A 22,706-nucleotide genomic window follows, 5' to 3' on the forward strand; every position below is an offset into this window, starting at 1 on the left:
CACAAACCATCCAGTTTGTAAGGCATCATTCCAAAAACGAAAACATGTAATAGTTAATGTTGCTATGAAGCAAAGTACAGACACAAAGTTAACTAGAATGTCAGGTTTCAACAACTCATTAGTTATGCGGTTTTTCTCTAGTTTTCAGAAACCATTTCCATCTGTCAAACATTAAAAAGCTTAAATGACGGTGCTACATAGAACAGCATTAAAAATAATAAATATCTATCAATATTCCACTTCTTTGGTCATAAATTATTATATATGTTTTTATGTTCACAGATTTATATTCATTCCTATGTTATTTGAAACATATTTAGATTAGCACATCTGTGGATGGCAGTCACATAAAGCTTAAGCTGTAAATATTCAGTGAAAAAGCAAGTCCTGCATACCCATATCAGTGTCACCGCCACCAGACGAGTTCAGCTTTCGAAATATCTCCTGTTTCTTGGATTTTACCATTGGTGAAGTGTTCTCAAGTTTGGTGAAAAACGAAGGCAGGTAGCTTATACTACCTGGAGAGCGAGAGTCAGTCCTGCCAAGACCAACATGTGTCAAAGAGAGAGACCATTTTTCAAGACGTACATTCAAATCTTTCCAAAAGCAGTCAGGTAGAAACTGCCAACATTTGTACGAGCTTTAGGACTCTCCTCAGCCTGTTTTTTGCGAACAAGTCTACTGATTCTCCGAAAACATGTGCTTTATCCAGGTAACAGGGTTTAAGATTGTACAGCTCACAGAAAAAGTGACCATGTCATTGTCTGTGCTGGAGAGTGGTACAGAGCTGGCACACTTACAAATTATCTCAGGGGTGCCTACTTCTGCCTTGCAAACTGCATGCTGGCTGAAGTTCACACTGCAAATCGGTAGGTGATGAAATGTTTAAGCTGGAAGGCCAAATACTCATCCTAGCTGCTCCTCCTATTTACAACGTTCCTCCCACTCTTGTCCCCAGTATGCCACTAAAAAGGATGTATTTCTTTTGAAGTCTGCTCACCCACCCCACTGCACATGGTCCAAGCAAATACGCTATTTCTGGCATTTGTAGAAACCTTATGGACCGGAGTCTGGCTCAAGAGCTGAAGTTAGCCATCCTTGCTCTATAGCACAAAATCAGACCGGGATCCATGTTCTGCATTTCATACCCCTTATCAATTTTACATTCACAGTAGCTGGCACACTTTCTGCACATAACTTCTGTCATGTTAGCATAAAAAATTTGCTGAAGTAAATGTCAAACTGACAAGAGGTGCATTTTATCTTCAGATCTTAAAATATGCAAATTTTAGGCTATTTACAAAGATGATAAAAGCAGTAGTACTCTAGTTACAGAGTTCTAAGAAAAAAACAACCCCAAAACAACTAAAGCATGAAGAAATTCAGGTGGAAAAATCTAAGCCAACACCAGGATCATGAACAACTTGCCCTGTTTTCAAAAGTGGATAAAAATGACCAACTGTATGTTCACTGTGGCACTTCGAATACTTTAATATTAATATTTTAATACTTAGTTTGTTTAAGCAGCAGCAATGTGGCAAGTCAGTTTTAATTAAAAAAAACAAACAAACCCATCCCATATTCAAATTTAAAAAAATAATTTTAAAACAAAGTAAAAAAGACAAAGACTCTAGCTTTCCTAGGCCAAGATCCTTAAAATTCTAAAAAGTGCAGTCTTTCCTGCCATGATCCTGAAAATCCCTTTGCGACTAGCTAACCTCCATCATGGACTGCAACAACCCTGCCAGCAACTGCAGAGTGGAGGGGAAAAGTAACAAGAAAAAAAGAATCAACTTCACCAGCATGAGCCTTAAATAAGTATGTGGTGAGCATGTTGGGTGCTATTCCTTCTTCAGCAGGCAGCAAAGCAAATGACAGAAACACCCATTCCCGCATGCATCTGCCAGATGTCCAAAGACACCAGCAGAGATACAGTCTGCCAGGGATCCCACGTAGTTCAATGTTGCAGATCTGGCAGACTGACAAATGGCCCTGGGACACAGGGCTGCCCAATGCACGGGCCTCCCGACACCCCACCTTCCCACCTCCTGGAAATCAAGCTCCTTAGCTTAGTGATCTTTCATATGAGAAGCTGTGCTAGAATCATGCATGTTGGAAGCCTGAGTTCCCCCACACCTCACTATGACAGTATCCAGGAAAGCAATCAGGCAAGAGAAGCCTGAATTATTTAATAAAAATTGTAGAAAATGGACCTTTTCCAAAAACCACTTCAGTTTCATAGAACTGGCACCCACAAGGAGTGTAGTTATAATGTTTTCTATCAGATATGACATAGGACACACTGCTTACACCAAGAAACTTAAGGCAGAACACATACAGATGAAGTTTCACTCAGGCTTCCCAAAGTCCCGAGTTTTGAATGCTAGTGCAAAAGGATCAACAGGGATCAACAACCTGCCTGTGGTACCAGAGGAAGATTGCTTAAACTGCTCTTTATTAAAGATACTGTTTGCAGCACGCAGATCAAGAATAATGTTTTTAAAATTCGGTTTTATACGTACCTCTGTTCAGTAGGCTCAGTTCTCTGGGAAAGCAAAAGAACGCTTTCCTGCTTCTCATGTACAACCGGGACCTGAGGTGGCGAGATTGGCTCATAGGGTTCTGAAGAGACATGACTCCTCTCTGGAGATTTTCCAGGTCTACATCCATAATTCAGAGACAGATAAGTACTCTTAATGTGTGTAATGCAGTAGTTAACACATGTAATTGTGTTCCAGCTGTTACATAACTACTTGGGGCTAGTTATATACGTTACATGCTTTAGTATGCTTGGCAACCTCAAAAAGCTGACTTTGATTTGTTCATAACAACCCTGATAAGGTCTATGTAATGAAACATCTTCACCCCTACAAAAACTAGAAATTAAGCACAAGAAGTGAAGGGAAAACAGTTATAAGCTTTGTTACGGAGCCAAGTTATTGTCAAAACTGCAAGACAGATCTTAAAGACCAAAAGATACCTCTCTACTTCTGATCTACATCGATTACTTTGCTATTTTTTATAAATATCATATTTGGGCATTAATTAGATTTGTAGTTTAACTGAATACAGGTATTACCTTCCCCTGGACTTGTCGGACAGATTTTCAGGTGACACTCTAGCACCTGGCCGCTGATGGTGGACAGACTGCGACTGCGACTCAGGGCTGTAGCGATTTGATGTCTTTGCCCGGGTAGAAACAGGTGTTGGAGCAGGGGTGGAATTCTGGAATGTAGTGGTGGGAGGCTGCAAAGGGGCCTGAGAAGCTGCTTGGTTTCTAGCAAAGTCTTGTGTAATAATTTGCTGATTGCGGCCAAAAAAACAGAAAAGAGATCATGGTCAGACACTGTCCAGAGCGTACGTACTCATGAACTAGATGAATATGAGACCAATTGCAACAAATGAGATGATTACAAGTTTAGACACATTATTGTAGTATAATAACTGCAAGTAAAACTAATAATTACAGAATTGGTATTACGTTCCAACACATGTGTTTTCGTCATCAGAATACAACTTTTCACATCTGAAAAGATGCATGCAAATAAACCTACACAGATATGATCTGCAAGGGTGATAAGCCGATGGGTCCTGGGCACATGTGCCATCCCTTCTGCTTGGGAAGAGGGAGGTGGAGGTTGTTGGGGTGAAGGGGGTTCCTGTTGTGTCCTATAGCGGTGAATCGGCCCTTCATACTGCCTGCTTGGGTCACCTAGTTGAAGAAAAGATCAGCCCGTTTTAAGATGGTATTGCTGAAGCTTCAAGGTTTGAAAGTCCTGTGCTTATAAATTTAAAATATGAGGTGTTTGTGCATTAGATTTTAGGTATCCTGTGTGATAACCATCTCTTCCCCCTCCATATATAGGCCCTACAACTTAGAAGGGATAAATAAACCTTCATTCCACAATGCAGGTGCTTTTCAGCTCATTTCTCACCTGCCAACTCTACTGTAATAGTCTGAGCTTTACTAGTAGGTAAAAAATTGTGGGCATCAACACTAATATGCAGTAATTTTAAAGAATATATTGAAAACAAATTTCTTATTGAATCAGCTCCGTTATGTAAAGGAGCTCTGTTTAATGCCACATGTCAGTTCCAATACATTTGCTGTATTATTTTCCAAAGATGAGAGTAACAATATACTTCCAACAAAAGCTTCTGAAAAGTTAAGAATTTGGTAAGCAGTCACTTAAAGACTCCTGAGATATTTGAACTTTACTATGAGTTCATGGAGCTGGTAAATGTAAGCAAGATAACTGTGAGAATATTGGCATACGCAGATGAACTTACTCTCTGCCTGGCTTGGTTTAGGTGTCTCTTGTTGATAGGGCTGTAGTTTTTCTTGAGTAGGTACAGGCGAATTTGCAGGGCTAATCACCTCAATGGCATCTCCAGGAGCTTCATACCGTTGGGAGGATACTGAGTATCAAGCAAAGGTTGTGCAATAAGGTATAAATATCACAGAATATTTTTGTTGCCTATACATAACAATACCAGTGCTTCCAGTAAAATGACACCAGTGAAAGTCAAAACACTATCTTTTTCTCATGATAACCCCAGTGAAACAAATATTTCCATAAAGCAGTATTCCAATGTAAACAAAATAATTTTAGGTTTCCTGACTTCTGATAATGTTAGTTTTATTACCCTGCATTTCATGTTGTAGCATAGAATCCAAACAAAGCAATCAACTCTGATTTTGTGAGAATCTTGAGTCACTATATGCAAAAACTGTATTTGCTTGTGAAGTGTCTCTACTGTGCAGAGCTTTTTATCATTAAAAATCAGAATCATTTCACAGCTTATTATCTCCCTAAAAGGCTAAGACAGAGAGCAAAGAAGTAGATAGTTACTAAGATACGTACAACTACTGGAAGAATCTGAACTTTGAGAGCCCCTATCTCGTGCATCCTTGTCTGAAGCAATCTGTCGAGTGATGATCACATCTATGAAGTTAGCAGCAGTAATTGTGGTCTTTCCTCGTGTTCTCAGCTCTTCCTCGTACCTGGACTTAGGAGGAGGTCCTTTCTCTTTACCAGCCTCTGAATAGACTACTGATGAAGACTGTCCCTGGGACTTGCCACCAGAAAAATTTGCAGATGTATATGGGCACTGGACAGGCCTCTTTTCTACCTCCAGTGTCTTCTGTTCCATCTGCTGCTGTTCAGTAACCACAGCTGACCGCCGTCCCATATTCTCTTCTATCCTGGTTCCTTCGTGCTTGTTCTCTTTTGCTTTGGCAACTTCCATTTGAGGAGCAGAGGCTGCAGCATCTACTAGTGCTGCAAGGGCATCAGCAGCAGTATTGTAACGGGAAGCTGGCAACCCTTGAGTAATAGAGGGAGCTCCAGGAGTGAGCTGCCTGTTGGCAAACATTGAATATTCTGAATTATATCACGTGAAAAAAGACCTAGAGCCATACCATGTGTACAACAAAGCAAAATTTTTGAGATGCTAATTTCTATCCAAACTGGACTGGGTGAAAGTGCATTAGATCACCTCTGATAAATTCAAGAGCAATCAGATAATCGTTATCCTCATCTTGGAGTATTTTCCTCAGGCAAAATGCAATTTTTAATAAGCTCAAATATTAGAACAGATATCTCTGCAACAGTAACTTAAGAGACATACATGATACGTAGCTGGGCAGCAGGATCCAAAGGTGTGATTACACTTGTCCCATTGGTTCCTTGAAAAATACTAGGCCTTTGCTGCAGTATGTTTTCCTGGGTTCTAACTGAAGGAGACGGGGACCGAACATATCCATGACTGCCAGGTCTGCCAGGCTGCTCTGTACCTGCACAACACAGAGTGGAGGGGAACAAACAAAAAATATATACAGATCACTCTTACAACAATGCAGAACTATGTATTAATGCCATCTCCTCCACATCCTTCCCCAGTTGCCTCCACCACTCTAGATGTGACTGTATGTATTAAAGGTTTAAATGGCAGTATTCTGTTTACAATGCTCTAAATGACATGCAAGTTGTGCTAGCGGTAACTGGGATTCACACCATTGCTATGAGAGAAAGATCAAGCAGCCTGGTACTTGCTGAAGTTGCAATTATGACCAGAACTGACAGGTAATAGAAACCTGTTTAAAGTGCAGACTAAAACCAAACTGTCTAATATGTTGTTAATAAGCTGCATGTTGCCAACAGTGGCTACAGAAAATGAGCAGTTAGTCTACAAGACAACTGATCCAAATGTAGCAACGCGCACTCACCTGGTCGAAGATAAAGTTCAGCAGGGACTGAAGCTATTCTCTCCCTCTCTCGTTCTCGTTCTCTTTCCCGCTCTCGCTCACGTTCCCTCTCCCTTTCCCGTTCCTTCTCCCTCTCCCTTTCCCGCTCCCTTTCAGCACTTGCAGCTGCAGAAGCTGCCAGGTGTGTAGGGTGTCCTGGAAGGTCCACAAGGTAAAATGAAGTAGCAAAAAGAGATACTTGAGATAAACATAATGTGATGTAAACACTTGCCAATATATTCTGTCATCCACTTACAGAAGAATTTCCCAAATACATTTTCATTCCACTCAAGACTATCCACTTATCTAGGAAGACAAAAGCTTAACATACAGTGACAGTGGAAGGCTCAACAGCTTTTTACTAAAGTGGTTTCTATGCAGTCAGAAACTAGACAGCTTACAGACCCAAATTCCACCCTTCAACACATGTAATACGAGGTTAGTGAAATCGTAATCAACGACTACAAAGACCTGACAGAATGAAGCAAATTCTGAATTTGTCAGCGCTCCTTCAGCTGCTAATGTAACTATAAAGGATATAATTAAGAAAACCTTTGCTATCCAAGTGAGAAGTGCATGCAAAAAGCATCACCTGAGAAAACATCAAAACATGACATTAATGAAAGCTAAACAAAGATGTCCATTTTCTCAGCATGTGAGATGATTAGAGGCATCACCAAATCATAAGAGCTCTTACCTGGTGACAGTGAAGCAGGATTGTAAGGCCTGGGAGGGAAGGTAAGCTGGGTACCGGGGATATATGTGATTCTCTCCATGGGTGGGGTGCTTGTTCCTCCAGGATGAGGCACTAAGATTGTGGGAGCCATATTGTTCAGGTCAATAATTCCTGTTAGATGACGACACACGTAAGAATGGCTGTTCAAGGATAGACCAATGATCCACACATTATATATTCTGTTAATTGATAATGGTCAGCAGTGAACGTTTAATGGAAAAAAGATAAGACTAAGGCAAGTGCAAAACTATATTCCAGCTGATTAGACTCTCTTAGATCTGGCAATCAGCAATTTTGGAACACGCCAAGTCAGAATTTTCATTTCTAGCACTCCCTTAACTGCCCTTTGGAAAAATACACTTCACCTCTACTCAATAATGCCATCTTTTAGCAAAATGGTATTACCCAACATTAGTCAGTCCCTTTTCATAAAATGAAACGAAATGTTGAAATGCACAGGTCCAACTGGAACACCAACATAACCTCTCCTGCTACAAAAACCACTTATCCTTTCTTTTCGAACCAGTTAAACCACTATAAGATCTTCTATCTTATCCCTGAGATAATTAGTCCTATCAGCCTAATTCCCTCACATTTGCTATCTTCCATTCTACCAATAACTACCAAAACTGATTTAATCGATAGACAGATTCTCATATCCAGTAACTGAGCTGGTAGACTGACTATTTCCTGTTAAGTTTGTAACTCCTGGGAGGATGCCATGTAACCCCAAGGATTCATAACTATTCATTTTACTATTTTGTTCCAAGACTTTGCTCAGCATTTCAACGTGAAAGAGTTCTTCAAACTCACGTCCCATAAAGAAAATCTCCATCACAGAAATACAGATCTCTCCACAGGGAACAGTTGCAAATAAGTTGCTTTGCTTTTTTGTAATGGCCTTATCTTCTAAAGCATTACTTCTGAGTTTTGATGATTTATCAGTTCCTACAGTTTCTCTGCCATGTTTCTCGCTTCTGGTGTATCTGAAGTTGTTAGTAGTTTATTTGGTTTTAAAAATCATTCCTCAATTTTTTTAGCTTTTATGGTCTTCTATTTAACTTCTCAAGATTGCCATTTTCTTTCTTCGAGGAGTTACACTTTTGCAAGATGTCTTTTTACTTTCAGTAGCTCCTTCCTGCTGCTGTTCAATGTCCAGACTGATATAGGCTTTTCCCCACCCTGTGACAGGTCACCCACATTTGCTAACTCTCTAACATAACATCTTTAAACAATCACCATGTTTTTCACAAACCTTACGCTTTTAGATGTTGGTTTTATTTTCATTTTGAGGAAGCTCTCATTTTGATATAATTCTCTTCTCTGAAGTTTGAAGATGAGTTAAATATGTTTCTGAATATCAATTTAAACTAGCATAAAACAGTCCAGCTTCTTGAACACCAGTAGGTCTTACAGCCTTCCCTTTAACAATATTGATTACATACTGTTTTCCTTTATATCCACAGTTAGGTGTATGACAACTCATTTGTGAATACATCTGTACATACGCGCTCGTACACATGCATCCACCCATCCATCCAAACACATCTATTTGTAAGCAGCAACAAAACAAACCAATCAACCAAACCACACCACATATCCAAAACGCACTTTAAACAACATCAGACAAAACACAGGCATACCTCTTGCTCCTGCATATGGGAGAGCTAACGTTTGCTCTCTAGGAGATAATCCCCTCGTTACATCAGGACGTAAATTGACTTGCATCTGCTGTGAGGTAATGTAGTCATTTAGGATTGTCTGTCGTGTATTCTCCATTGCATAAAGCTGATACTGACTTGGGTAGCCTGGGGTGGGTGAGAGCTGCCTTTGGAACAGGTAAGCAGCAGCAGCTGAGGGTGAAGGAGGGGAAAAAAAAGATTTAGAGTGATAGTTAATGAAAGTTGCAGATGTTTATATAGCTTCAATGAGAAGTGCTATCAATTCTCTCTAGACAGTAACTAATGAATTAAAATAACATTTTAATACTGATGTTTTATTGAATTTATGTACTGTATGCAGAGTATGCAGACAGAAAAAGCTAAATAATCCAGATTGGAGATACGCATTAGAGAAAAGACTTGATTAAAAATACAAATCCTGAAGTTCTGAAGATGTAAAGGGCTGAAATACCTAAAGACGGTTAAAATACCTCACAGAAGTGGACTGATGGATAGGTTAAAAGAAGTCTACCATATTTAATATCACCGAGGATAACCTCATAATCCCTCAGTAAGAATGAATCACAGTCCTGATTACACTTTAATATAGCATCCTCCACATCCTTCTTTGCATAGCTTTCCTGGAAGCTTTTTATATATTTCACAAATTCTTCTTTAAAAATACGGTCTGAACTTTCATAACAAAACAGAAGCAACCTAACAGCTTCTAAAAGAGAGTTACATTATTACACAATAATATTTTAATAAGTTTCTTGGTTAGATACTAAGCCTCCCACTAAACTGAAATCAGATCACAACAGTGTATATATATAACCTCTTCTAAATTTTATCTAGCCATTGATAATTGCTTTTTAAAGGTACTTTTTCTGTGCAAAGTATACAAAATTTCTAAAACCAAAAAACACAACACAAACATATTTACCAGGATCCAGAGCCCTGTGAAATGGCATAGCAGGATCTAAATGAGGAGGGAGGTGACTCCTGTAGACTTCAGGTGTTGCTCCCCTGTGATGAGGGTCAAAAGGACTGTGAGTCACTACAGGATCAACCCCCGGGACTGGAGATTTTGCTGGCACGCTCTCCCTCTGTGTCGGAGTAAGGGTGTTTTTCCTTTCATGATTTGCTGGCTTCCCAGACGATATTCCACCTAAAAACAATGAAAACCCTAAATTGATAAAATGCATATTTTTCAAGAGAAAATTCAGCTGTAAGTATACAGTGGCTCCCAAGCAACGTTCTAGAGGATCTGCAGCCTGATACAATAAATCACAGAGAATATTTTATATCACAAACTATTTCTGGTGAAAAATCTAAATCCCAAGACTGCTTGCACTTCACCATATTATCTTCCTCATCTAGATACTTCTATCATTCAGGAATAGCCTCTGCCCTCAAAACAGTACCCTTGCAGACAACACTTTCAGGGTGATCCACAATCAAATGCAATTTGGAACTGAATTGCCTTCCCACCTCCATGTTATAGTACAGGAGACTTATTTCTTATTTCAATTATCAGCTTACAGCCTTCTAAAATTCCTTCTCGCCACCCTCCAAACTGACAGAAGCCATCAGAATAAAAAAAGTAGGATATCTAGAGAAGCCAGTTTAAAAGTAAGTTTAGAATTAAATTATTAAAACTTCTTGTCTTACTCTGAATAGGAATAACATACCCTCACTAACTCTATTCATCATAGGTGAACTCCTGGACATTGGACTCTGATAGTTCACAGGTGTCCTCCGAGCATTGGTATCATCATAAATCCCAGGGCTCAGCTGTGATTTGGGAGTTTCATGAAGAGTTGACCTGAGAACAGAGGGACCAGAGCTGACTACTGATGTGTGACGGGAACGTACTGCATCCCCGGTCTTCACATCTTCATATTTTCCTCGCTCCACCACCTTCACGTTTTCTGGCACCATTTCCAGCTGAGGCATTCCACGGGGTAGCTTGCTTGGTCCAGTGATTAAAGATTTTACATTGTGTTTGATGGCAGACTGGCCAGAGTTGCTTTCATATTTTATGGGTGTGCCCTGAAAAGGAGAAAAATATCAGGTAAGATTATCCTGCCCATGTTTCACTGATGCTAAAAAACTCAAATTGATGATACCGTAGTTCATTGCTTCTATCACATCAGCACAGAATACAACTGGATCTTAGTGACTGTTACTTGTCAGTTCTCTCACGTTTTCTTGCGTGTTCCCTACAGGTGAAGTGTCAGGATTTTTCTAATACAGAGAAAATATTTTTAAGCTTTGTAAGTTGGTAGCTTTCTTACAGCAAAATGACACCCCCCCACTTGTCATTATTCAAATATCCTGAACTGATTTCACTACTGAGTCTGTAAGCAAGTGTGTGAGTCCAGTACTGCTGTTTACATTTACCTGAGATATGGAGCCTTCTATGATTGGCCTGGTCGTCTGCACCATTTCAGGAGTCTTGCGACTCTCCTGGCTTAACAGGTCCTGTCTTGGGATTTCATGGATAGAACGACCCATTTCTTTTATAGTAGTGACTCCATCATATGGTTTCCCCTTAGTAATGGCTCCTTCAAATGTCCTTATGGGAGGTGACTCTCTCTTTATCTGTTTAGGGTATTTCAACCCTTCTTCAAAACTTTCAGCTGTTGCTCTTGGTGTGCCTTTTATAGGAAGAAAGAGTCACATTACCGGTATTTATAAGTCTCTTTTTTCATAAATAGAGTAACTAACTCCATGTCATAATATTGGAGCTTCATTTTTCTATAGTCTATGATAATATATTCTGAAGACTAAAAATTCACCACAAATAATACCAAAGAAGTACTCAATACATTACTGAAAGCATCACAAGTTATTTCAGATGCTGAAATAAAGGAAGTAGCATACATCTTCAGAGGTCTGGGGAATTGCTAGCGTTCATTACAAAAAAGTGCTAATTACCAAGTATTCACATTTAAAACAGTCTGCTTTCCAAAAAGAAATAAAATGCTATGTTCACACACTAGCTTTGTACACAGCATATCAGAAAGCTGCTGATTTATGCTCTGAAAACTTCATAAAATAAGCTCCACCTTTAACACAGCTACCATTGTTAAGAACAGTTTTACGGTTCAGAAATCCAGATTTCTGAGGATGTAATTAATGCTTGCCTTCTAAACTTGCAATATTTTACCTTGCATTATAGAGCCAGACAATACTGTTCTTTCTTTTAGTTCAGCATGTGGGCTACCTCTAGGCAGTGCACGGCATATTAAACCTAAAATTAAAATGAACATAATTTAGAGAATTAAACAAGTGTTCAAAAAAAACCCAAAACCAAACAACAAAAATCCTCCTCCTTTTACATACATGACAGATATCATCTCTAACACAGTAATGCCCAGAGGGCTTGCCCTCCGTATGCTAAGCACTGCATCAACACGTTATAAACACCATCCTGCCCTAAAAAAAAAACCCAACAAACCAAAACCAAGTATCTTTGAAGTCAAGTACTCATGCTATTACATTGTTGCAGGTTTTAACATATTTAGAAAACAAAGTATTTTTCATAATTAAATTTAATTCTTGTCCCCAAACCAGTCACTGCTTCTGTTACACTCCACTTCAGTTTCCTTACCCAGTAAATAAAAGTGTTCATGATGGGAAGTGGAGCAAAAAGAAAAAAATACCCCCAAAATATACCTCAGCATCCTCTAAATTAATCAAAGTTCATATTGAATCATCTGGGAAGAGTCGAAATTACTGTTCCTACAACAGGAATCTAAATCAACCCCACAAAAACCTCACAATTTTCCACAGTTTGAGGACAGAAAACACGTCAGTGATGAGATACAGCTTAAAAGTATCAGAGCAGCATCTCATATGCCAGAAGATGCGCCAAATGCAGCAACGTAAAGGCAACACTGAACTTCTACACACAGCCTAGAAACCTCTTATTCACGTTGTTCCATCTGATGAAAATGTACACAAAACAGTCTTGAAGGGCTACCCAAAGATGGGACGAAATGCACTGAAAGAGTAAGACTCCAGAGTTTAGGCATGAAATATTTTCATTTGTATTTTATAAATATTGCGTTTGTATTTTTAAAAAACAATCAGAAAACTTATATAATGGCCTGACTTGACCTTTGCAGTCTTAGTTTGATTACAGTTTATTAAATAAATAAAAAAACTAGACATGCCCTGACGCAGGATACAGCAACTGCGCCAGTCCTCTGCTTGGCATAACTGAAGTGGTTTATTGCAGGAATACAAAAAGGTCATGCCAATGAGGCACCGAGTTACGACGCCATGCGGCCAAGACCAGTATTTAACTGAATGGGCGTGTCCATGGAGCCCACCCTGCCATGACTCAGTGTGGTTTGAGCTCTGCGACAACCCCTGGGACTGTGAAGGGTCAGTTACAGATGTCAGATCTACTGAGAGGAGCAAGTGCTGGCTGAACTACTGCCAATTATGGTAACACAGCAGCAAAACAAAAACTAGTATCTACTCCAGTTATACTCCCATAATTGTAGTGGCTGTTGCATGGATTTGGTTAATAGTGTAATATTTAAATCTAATTTCGCTTTTAGTCTGCTCCATAAAATAACTCTAAATACACTTACATCAGTGCGTACAGTTTAGATAAAACACAAAACACCTTGGAAGCAGCTGTTTTTACCTTCCAGTGGTGCCGACACTGGAGACTCCCGCATTGACATTCCTTGCTTTATATTTCCTTCCATTGTATCATAGCTTCTCTTTAAACCAATTTCATGAGCAGTTCTTGGACTCCTTGTTCCTTCACGAACATTTTTAATAGCTGGCAAAATTTACAATACCGTGGTTAGTAAACGCAGAGAGTAAAAAGACACATGAGCATTACATTTCATGAGACCACAGGTCATTAATACTTTAACAACACAACTTCAATATAGTATTTAACATTAATTCTCAACCTTAGAAAGATCTTTTATGGTTTATTAAAAAATTTACTTGTTCAAACAGTTACTCATTTATTAGCATTTCAAGGGAAGTTCAAAGTCAAATGATACATTTCTTTTGATTTTAATACAGATAATTTTAAACTTGATTGTTTAACCTTTCAAAACAATAATCACAGAATGTTCGGGGTTGGAAGGGACCTCTGTGGGTCATCTAGTCCAACTCCCTGCCGAAGCAATATTCCATGACAAATTGGAAATAAATGGCACAGAAATTAAATAATTTATCTATATTTTAAAATAGACAGTACAGGAGACTCTTCAGAACACAGGCACAATTTCTGCATCACTTTAATACTCATACCCTCAAAACCATAGGCAGGTCAATACTTCTCCCAGATGGCACCCCAGTGAATGAGGTTTACACCTGCCCACTCTAAAGCAGATACACTTCAGCTATGGATTATAAAGCAGAACCTGCTGCAGCCTTGACCTTGATCAAGTAGATTATACAAATACTCACTATCATAAGATAAAATATGTCCACTTTTGCCTTCATAAATAACATGGCCTTTGGCTGAAGCTTCCTCTCGGCACTTTTCTGGGCTGCTGTCTTCTGTAGCTAGCCGGGTGATAGTTCCCTTCAATAACGCATCAGCTGCTATGCCAGACTGGGACAGAGCTGGTGTACCCTGCATTTAAATCAATCATAAATAATTCAGAACATGTGTATTTAAGAGAACAGGAAGCAGTGAAGGGGACATTTTTGAGATCTAGAAAACAAATTACTTTATCAAGCAGTGTAGCTTAAACTTCTGCCTCTATTATCAGACATTTAACCTCAATATTAGTAAGATTACTTGTAGGCAACTCACTACCTTGTCAAAAATTATAGAAATAAGAATAGGGAGTAAAATATTACAAAACTATTTCAGGACCTAGAACATTTACCCTATAATACCACTTTGGGGGAAGACAGCATATACTATATACTTCCAGGGCCATTAGGTTTTATTTCTATCCAAAGTAACGAAACCTACCCTCCCCAGAAAAGAAATTGTTCTGATTGCTCTCTGTAACTAGAGATCCCAACTCAACCAAAACAGCAGCATTTAAAAAATGATGAGACAAAAGGGCTTAATTTACCTTTATGGTTTTAAATAGCATCTGCGCAAGACCAATTACAGTTGATTTTAGTATTTCAACTTGAGTGTGGTGCTATTTTCATGGAAGTTGCTAATAAGCTTTCAGTTAGGTATACCAAAGGCTCTGGTGGTTTTATTTAAAAATTTTGAAGACTCATATACACAAAGATGAAATTATGGTAATGCTGACCAGCAATAGTGGGATTTCACCACCTTGATTGTATTAAAATTTCTTTTTTTGAGGCAGTTCCTACTCTGTGATATTAATTTACTTTTCCAGACATGCAAATACATTCACTGTGATAGTTTAAACATGCTGTTTTGCTACAGCCTTCTCAGTAAGCAGAAAAATACCTGAGTTATGGAGCCTCTCAAAGAAGGAATGGTCTCAACAGAAACTTTATTGGTTGGAGTTCCTCGTGTTATACTTCCCTCCTGTATTGTTGTGGTACCTGATTTGAAATAATAAGACATCCTGATAAATAAGAGAATAAAAAATGTAGCTACTCTATTTGAAATAATTAAAAACTCTAGTGAGAACTGTTAGTTTACACTCAGATACAGTGAAAATTTCAGTTTAACAGCATGCATTTGAGGCAGTTAAAACTATTTCCTCTTTGAACATAGTCTTTTAAAGAATAAAAGACTTCTACAGCATATGAAACCACTAATCCATAGTATTTAGTTTCTTTTCTTTCGATGTATTTGAACATTTTACATGTATTGCTCTGCAGAGTAGAGCATACTCTAGTGAATAACTTAATTTTGAAATTGGCATGCCTTGAAACAAATGTTTTTAAACGAGACACGCAGACAGGAGGAGCTAGCTACAAATTCTCTCCGTTTCCTCAGGCTCTGACGAAGTTTCTTAATCTGTATGACTTTCTTTACCTCGAACCACGCTTTCATGTTGTGCCCTGACCAGGAGTCCCTCAGGCTGGGAATTCTGACTTCTCGGAGAAAATTCTTCTTGTTTGATATAGGGCAGGGAAGCTATTCAAAAGAAGAAAAAGGTTGGGGTTTTTTTTGTTTAATTATGAGTTATTAAATAGTCTATATAAAACATATGTCAGCTTTTCTTTTCTTACCAGATTTGGCTGACTCCTGCTGCCTTGGCAGCCCAAGAGATATAGAACCCACTGATGGCTTTGCAGTCTCTTGGGTGTAGGAAGCTTGACTATGGGATGTTAAGTAAGTGCCAGGTGTTCCCTGAAGTAATGAATATATTATATGTTAATTCTCGTTTCTGGAATGAAGATTCACATCTATGTTTAAAAGAGAATACTAACACGACTATGCTCCTATCTTAAAACACTACAGTACACCACTGCAAAGTATCAAAGTGCAGAACACCCGGAGTGTCCTGTCGCTATTAGTTTGGAGATGCAGTTCACTTAAACTGGACATCCTCAGCCATGCTACTAAATGTAAATAACTGCAACATGTTCCATTTTATAAGGCACCTGCAATTCCTGGATTTTTAGTGGTGGCATGTATAGATCTTAAGTCTTAATGCTGTGCTCACATAACCGAGCACAAGATGTTGAAGATTGGTGAAAGGGAAAAAAATTGATGCAAGCACAGGTTTTCAAATAATAATTCTCTTACTTGTGAGATTGAGCCTCCCATGATGAAGGAAGGCTTTTCTGACGGCACACTTGTCTTGGAGGATGGAATGAGAGGTGGTGGTGGTCTGGTGGGTCTGGTTGTTGGAAGGCGGACTCCTTCCGGTATATTTGCTATTACTTGGTGAGGTGCTGGCTGGAGAACTTGGGGGAAAATTGTACATGAAACATTACGGTCTTTTTCAGCTCTGCTTGTTGTTAGAGAGACAAGAAAATCAGGAATAGCGCAGTTCATCTGAATCGCTGATGAGAATTCCCTCACAATATCCAAAAGCTATATAGCTATATTTACAACTCTGAAATTCACTATGTCCACATGTATGTTATGCATAGAAACTGACAGGAGAATATTTAACCTTAGATCAACAAGAAACGGCAAAAGCTGCACTGTAGAACTGCAGACTCTGAAAACTAAGCTTTAAAAATAATAGCCCAGGGTACATTCAAGTTTTCTGTGTTTTCCTGTTTTTAAAGAAATTCCTTATTCTTTAAAAGGAATGCAGCTGAGTCGAGTACAATCTAAGCTTCCCTGATTTTGTCTTTTCTTAGCATGACATCATACTCTGAAGAGAAACGCAATAATCCAAGTTTCAGAATTAAGATTTGTCAGGTATTTCACCATTTCATAAACCATTCTGACTATAACATTAAGCAATTAGTCAGAAACTAATGTCAAGGATAGAAGCAGCTTTCTCTTTTCCCCAACTCCCCCCTTCACAAGAAAGGCCACCCATAAACATGACAGTACTTGTGTTAAGCTGAAAAACTCTTGATGGCTTTGTCCCTATGCTGATCTAACACTTTTCAGATCATCCTGTTTGCTTCATAAAATACACCTTACACAGCTGATGCAGCAATAAAGAACAAAAAAACAGCCTCACTGGAGCTAGGAAAATACCGAGCATCTATTCACATGCACACAAAGCAAACAACCTATTATCTGCTTTTGTTAATTCAGAAAGTGTTTAGAGAGGAATTTGATACTACATTAAGTCACAAAAGTGCAGCTTCCAAAGGAAGAATACATATCGCTATCATACATAACAAAATATTTACCTGGTGGGACACTATAGCGAGCTGCATTCATATCAGGCTGGGGAGAGGCTTTATTGACTTCTCTTGGAGATAGCCTGTATGGTGACGCCGACCTTGCTGCTGTGTTTTGCACTTGTGCTTCCTGTTCTATCGCTCTCTTGACCTCAGCATAAGGCATATAGGCCACCGGTTTTCCTGTGAAGGTTAAAGTTGTCAGAGAGAAAAGAACCCTGAAAAAACTTGAAGTATAAAAGCGATAGTTAATTATCAGTACACTAAACATTCATTCTTAAATGAGGCAGCAGTGTAAGAGGCATACAAAAAACGCAGGGTTATTTCCAGGACAGATGTGAAAATGCCTACCTTCCCACTCAATATTAGGGCTCTTGGAAGTGCCACAAGGGCTTACAGCACTTCGATACTCCATATCCAGCTGCTCTTGCCTCTGGCGCTGCTCCTCCAGCAGCGCTGACTCGTGCATTGCTTTAATGTGCCGTTGATACAGCGCATAACCACTCACTGGTGTTCCAACAGGAACAGCACAGGGACTGCAAGAAACCTACAAGAAGAGTAAGGTATTAATATCAGGTACGTTAATACAGGTACTTACTAAAGTAAACACCTTGCTCAAAGCCTCCACTGCAGTGGCTGTAGTCCATGTACAAGTGTTTCAAATAGTCCACACCTGTTTTTAAGCTATTACTTGTGTAATTTTTTGTACTTAACTTACTTTTCCCCTCAAAAGTATAACAAAGCAAATTGTGTATTTTTTCATTTGTTTCAAATTTTTTTTCCGCTTTTGTCTTACGACTAGTTTTAAGGACAACAGATACTCATCCAAATGTCACTTAAAACACCCCATACCATAGGTGGTATGACAGCAGCTCGGTGGTGAAGTTGTTGCAGGTCCATCTGCCCTTGCTTTATTGTGGATGATACCAGTATTGACCCAGTGGGATTTAACAGTGAGGGCTTTGACTCCCTGCTGAAGATACTGGAAAAGGAGATAGAAGGAAGGGAAAAATATCACCAAAAAGGCCAAGATTAAACATTTAAATAAATTTACAGGCGAAAGTATGCCTCTCAACTTCAAAAAAAGAGTTTAACACACTGGACAAGTAGATGAAAAACCAGCATCATGTCATGTTTTGTCTCAGAGCACATCTGGTAGAACAGGCAACAAATGCTGCTGTATTTTCATAATATAGAGAAATTCCAAAAGAATTGTTCAGAATCTCCAATACCAGAAATTTACATATATTGTTTCTATATGCATGGTACTGCAAGAACGCAACCTTCTTTACAGAGAATGCTTTCAAAAAAACAGATAGGAAACATTAGATGTATTTAGTCCACGAGGGAAAAAATAAACAGCAGTATAAACAGACTACTTTCACATGGAGGGCTAATGCATTTGTGAAGTGGAAAGACGATGTCTGACGAGGCAAGAAAGTGCAGAAACGCTGTCAACTGCACTCTTCCAAAGAGCACATAGGGAACCAAGGATACTGGATACTTTTGACATTTACCATCTATGCTTGGCACTGCACACATACTAAGACCACTGGGAGGGAGCTGGCATTGGCTCCGATGCTACGCTATAGTTACTAACGAATCGCACCAGCAGAATGCTTAAAAAAGACTTCAAATATCATCAGTGGTGTCAGCCATTCCTCAAAGGATAAAATGGTTCCAAACACATGCAGTGTTGTCCATTTAAAGCCCTATATACTCATGTGGGTTATCCACAGCGTTCAGGGCCAAGTTCCCAGGAACTAGGAAGTTTGCATGAAGACATTGTACATGTCTTCCATTTTCCATGTACAGGTCATCCATTTCTCAGGGCACTTGCCTGTTAATTTACGGACACTGGCTAATAAGAGTGAGAAATACTTCCACTACTCTATTATTAATAGCCTTCAAGAGATTCAGTTCTACTGAGTGATGTAACATGGCTCAATGACAGTAGTTGACTACAGGACTCAAGAGATTATACAAGCAAATAAATGTGAAATGCTAAAAGGTAATGAAAAAAATCGTATTTTATGCCCCTAGATTATTTTTCTTTAAAGTCAGTTTCATCTCCTTCTAAAAGATCTGTTCAGGCTGTTTTCCCTGTCAAATTCAAGGAGTTTTGGATGCGTTCTACTAAACTGAGTTTGTGATAGCAAGAATCGATTAAAACAACTCCATCCCCAAATTTTTGGATCTACATTCAAACAGTTTTTCACTAAAGGGAATAGAGAGCCCATGTACTTTTGCACACTAACCAATCACACTATAAAAAATATTCCAAATCTACTTCTGAATGTGTAGGTTTGTTAGTAAGTATTGTGTAACAGCAACAAACTAACAAAACCAAACCAAAACAAAGAAGTTTAGTACAGATCCAGTTACACAATCAATGTTGAGTTTCTTAGTGGATAGATCGGGGCATTTACAGAATTCCCCACATTATTTACTTCATTTTTTTAGTTGGTCACCAATTTTTAAATATCTGTGTATCAGAAAATCCTGCAGCAGCAAGATCTTCCCCTCCCCACCAGAAGTACCACACAGCCATTTATCATGGAAACTCATGCCAGGAGCATCTTGAATTTCTTTTCTTGCTTTGGCACATTTTCATTGTTTCAGTAAGCTGCTGTCAGATAAGTGTTTAACACAATTCCCATTCTCTGAACGGATCCCAAATGGCTTGATTTCTCTCATTCTCTAGCTTTCCAGGTAGTTGTGCTAGTTTCCTACCTACCTAGTCAGTCCATCACTATGGAATTTTCCCTTACTCTGCCTTAGAAGACCCTTCTTTTGGCTTTTCATCAAAATTTTAAATCAACACTTCCCCCTGTTGCATTTTCAGCAAAGACTCTTTAGAAGTTCTTTCCCTGGTAGAAACTCATAACAAAAATGTCACTACTGATTACACTTTTTGGATCACTGTTTAAAAAGTGGTTTTGCTGAACAACTTCTTAAAGATGGTAATATTTGAATAATAAACAATTAAACTCACCCTTGTCTGTCAGGTTCTCCATCAACTTCCTCATCAGCACTACAGGTGGCACTTGAATCATTATCTGAATGGGATTCTTGTCTTGCTGTATTAACTTGTTGTGACAGACTATAGTCCATTTCCTCTGGTTCTGACTTTTCCTTGGGTTTCTCCACATCTCTCTCTTTGGTATCACTCTCTATTTTCACTTGGATATTCTCTGGTAGCCTCATTTCAGTCTCTACAGGTTCTACTTTGGTGTGCACTGGAAGAGTAATCACAGGCTTAGCTTCAACTGGATGGCTTCTACTGTCAACCTCCATAGGCTCTTCTGCTTCATTATTTATTTCTTCTTTAACCTGTGGCTCAGGGTTCTGACTCTCAGCTGTTGATACACTTTGGGCTGTTAAGGAGGGAGACGTGCTGGTTGCAGGTTTAATGGTAGATTCTTGTTCTGCTGTTGCCTCAGTGGTTACTTTCGAAGCAGCACTCTCAGATGGATTTTCTTCACTTGGTTTAGCAGGTTCTGCTGGAGTTGGAGATGGAGCACTTTCTGTATCAGAACTATTTTCAGCACCTGGGGGGAAAAAAAAAACCCACAAGGTTTTGGCATAAAGGTTCAACACTAATGAAATCTAACTATGCTTCAATGAACTACTTCCTTAGAACAATCAAATATATGTCTGCTGTCCCAAAACACAAGACAACTGCCCTGAAGCATTGACTCTCACAGGGAGTGTAATCAAAAATCAGCAGATACAGGTTAAGGAGGGAGACTGGAATTACAGAAATAAGACTACTTCGCTAGCTGTGATCTTAGAGAGCCACCCATGTAAACTCTTGTGCATATATGTCAGAGACTTGGTACTTCCATATATAATGCAGCTTTATTACAAGATTAGAGTTAACATTCACAGCGCCTAAGGCACAGTTTTAATGATTTAAATTCACACATTTTAGAGGCATCACTGGCGGGAGTGGCAAAACATTGATTTTACATGAAAATCAGTTACATTTTATAGACATGCTGACTTGCAATTCTTGCTGTAAGTTAACAGTTTTAGTTTACTTCCTTTGTGAATCACCACGATTTTCCTGAAAACATCATCTTTACTCTGTGAAAGGTGTAAACAGCATCAACAACTGGATACCAATTAAAGAATAATATTGACTTTTGCAGTAAAGAACCTTCCTTCTCTTTTTATCCTAGTTCATGACCTCCATCATATTATAAATAGCTTTTAGATAAATAAAAACATTTATGAAAAACTATGGTAACATCTAGAACACAGATGTTATACTCCACTCTTCTTGTGATAGGAATCTTCATTCCTTAGAACTACATCAATATTTAAAAATGTTTGTTAAACTAATAGATGCAAGAAGGATCCACCAATTTTAACCTACCCATCTGCAAAACAAGTGATTAATTTTGACTGATTATTGAAAAGGACAATTTGATGAATTACATACACGGACTGCAGCTTAAAAACAAAACAAAACAAAAAAAAAAAACAAACTTCCACATCCCAAGCACTTGTCCATATTCTCTGATTCATTGTTTATGAATTCTGAGCATATAATTGGCACAAAACATAGGTCCCTTTCTGTGCACATGCAAGTTTCCTTCCCAGAAAAGTTACCTTCACTGTCTTCTGGATTCTCTTCTTCATTAGATGCTTCAATATCTTCATCCTCCTGAGCCGACACAGTCGAAGCTACACTCTCACACTGTGATACATCTCTCTCCTCACGGGGCCTTCGTGAAGACTGAGAAAGACACGGCATTTACATTGTACTGAAAATCTGCAAGTATTATTTCCTATTACATGCATTCTCATTTATGAATCTAAGGTTGAAATGAAAGACAGAGAATCTCTGTTTAGCACAGATTCATTCACAACAACACCCTCTCAATTTCAGGCCAGCTTTCGCTGCTCCTGATCAAAAACAAGTTTGGGAACAAATCACTGTCTCAAGATATGTTTGGCGGACAACAGAACTACTGCAGCGAAGACCAACACCGATGCTCTTCAGTGAGAGAAGACTAGGATAGCACTGCAGTTTAGGGGATTCCAGCACTCAGGATTCTACTTTAGATGCCCCAAAACTTTCAGTTCCTGGTCTTCTACCGATTCTCTTGCTCTGTTTTGTAAGGTTAGTGCTTATTGTGTTTCAAGGTAACTGTTCTATAGCAATGGCCTGAACTTCCATAGTTGCTGGTGTACTGATGAGGAACATGGCTTTCAGAGCACTACAGAATTCTTCACGCTTGAGCGTTCTATCTGACAGAAAATTTTCTTTTGCATTTTAAAGCAAGAAGTGATTAGTGTCGCAGGTCAGTGA

At 38.9% G+C, this 22,706-nt stretch overlaps 1 protein-coding gene across 5 annotated transcripts in view; it reads right to left on the minus strand.

The window, feature by feature from the left end:
• The window catches only part of NCOR1 (nuclear receptor corepressor 1), a 70,115-nt gene that overhangs the window by 3,788 nt on the left and 43,621 nt on the right, over window positions 1-22,706 (minus strand). For all 5 annotated transcript variants that reach the window (XM_075439913.1, XM_075439912.1, XM_075439915.1 and 2 more), the window contains 25 exons: window positions 22,004-22,130; window positions 20,382-20,937; window positions 18,239-18,368; window positions 17,738-17,933; window positions 17,396-17,569; window positions 16,323-16,483; window positions 15,803-15,923; window positions 15,606-15,707; window positions 15,069-15,166; window positions 14,093-14,261; window positions 13,308-13,448; window positions 11,817-11,900; window positions 11,048-11,304; window positions 10,336-10,696; window positions 9,588-9,812; window positions 8,627-8,836; window positions 6,945-7,094; window positions 6,230-6,403; window positions 5,632-5,797; window positions 4,866-5,362; window positions 4,291-4,419; window positions 3,555-3,712; window positions 3,080-3,303; window positions 2,523-2,660; window positions 396-538 (listed from right to left, as the gene is read on the minus strand). In XM_075439913.1, coding sequence (XP_075296028.1) covers window positions 396-538; window positions 2,523-2,660; window positions 3,080-3,303; window positions 3,555-3,712; window positions 4,291-4,419; window positions 4,866-5,362; window positions 5,632-5,797; window positions 6,230-6,403; window positions 6,945-7,094; window positions 8,627-8,836; window positions 9,588-9,812; window positions 10,336-10,696; window positions 11,048-11,304; window positions 11,817-11,900; window positions 13,308-13,448; window positions 14,093-14,261; window positions 15,069-15,166; window positions 15,606-15,707; window positions 15,803-15,923; window positions 16,323-16,483; window positions 17,396-17,569; window positions 17,738-17,933; window positions 18,239-18,368; window positions 20,382-20,937; window positions 22,004-22,130 — 4,891 coding nt within the window. The remainder of the gene's footprint in view (window positions 1-395; window positions 539-2,522; window positions 2,661-3,079; window positions 3,304-3,554; window positions 3,713-4,290; window positions 4,420-4,865; window positions 5,363-5,631; window positions 5,798-6,229; window positions 6,404-6,944; window positions 7,095-8,626; window positions 8,837-9,587; window positions 9,813-10,335; window positions 10,697-11,047; window positions 11,305-11,816; window positions 11,901-13,307; window positions 13,449-14,092; window positions 14,262-15,068; window positions 15,167-15,605; window positions 15,708-15,802; window positions 15,924-16,322; window positions 16,484-17,395; window positions 17,570-17,737; window positions 17,934-18,238; window positions 18,369-20,381; window positions 20,938-22,003; window positions 22,131-22,706) is intronic.

Source organism: Opisthocomus hoazin, chromosome 20, assembly GCF_030867145.1.
Source record: "Opisthocomus hoazin isolate bOpiHoa1 chromosome 20, bOpiHoa1.hap1, whole genome shotgun sequence".
Classification (NCBI taxonomy): Eukaryota; Metazoa; Chordata; class Aves; order Opisthocomiformes; family Opisthocomidae; genus Opisthocomus; species Opisthocomus hoazin.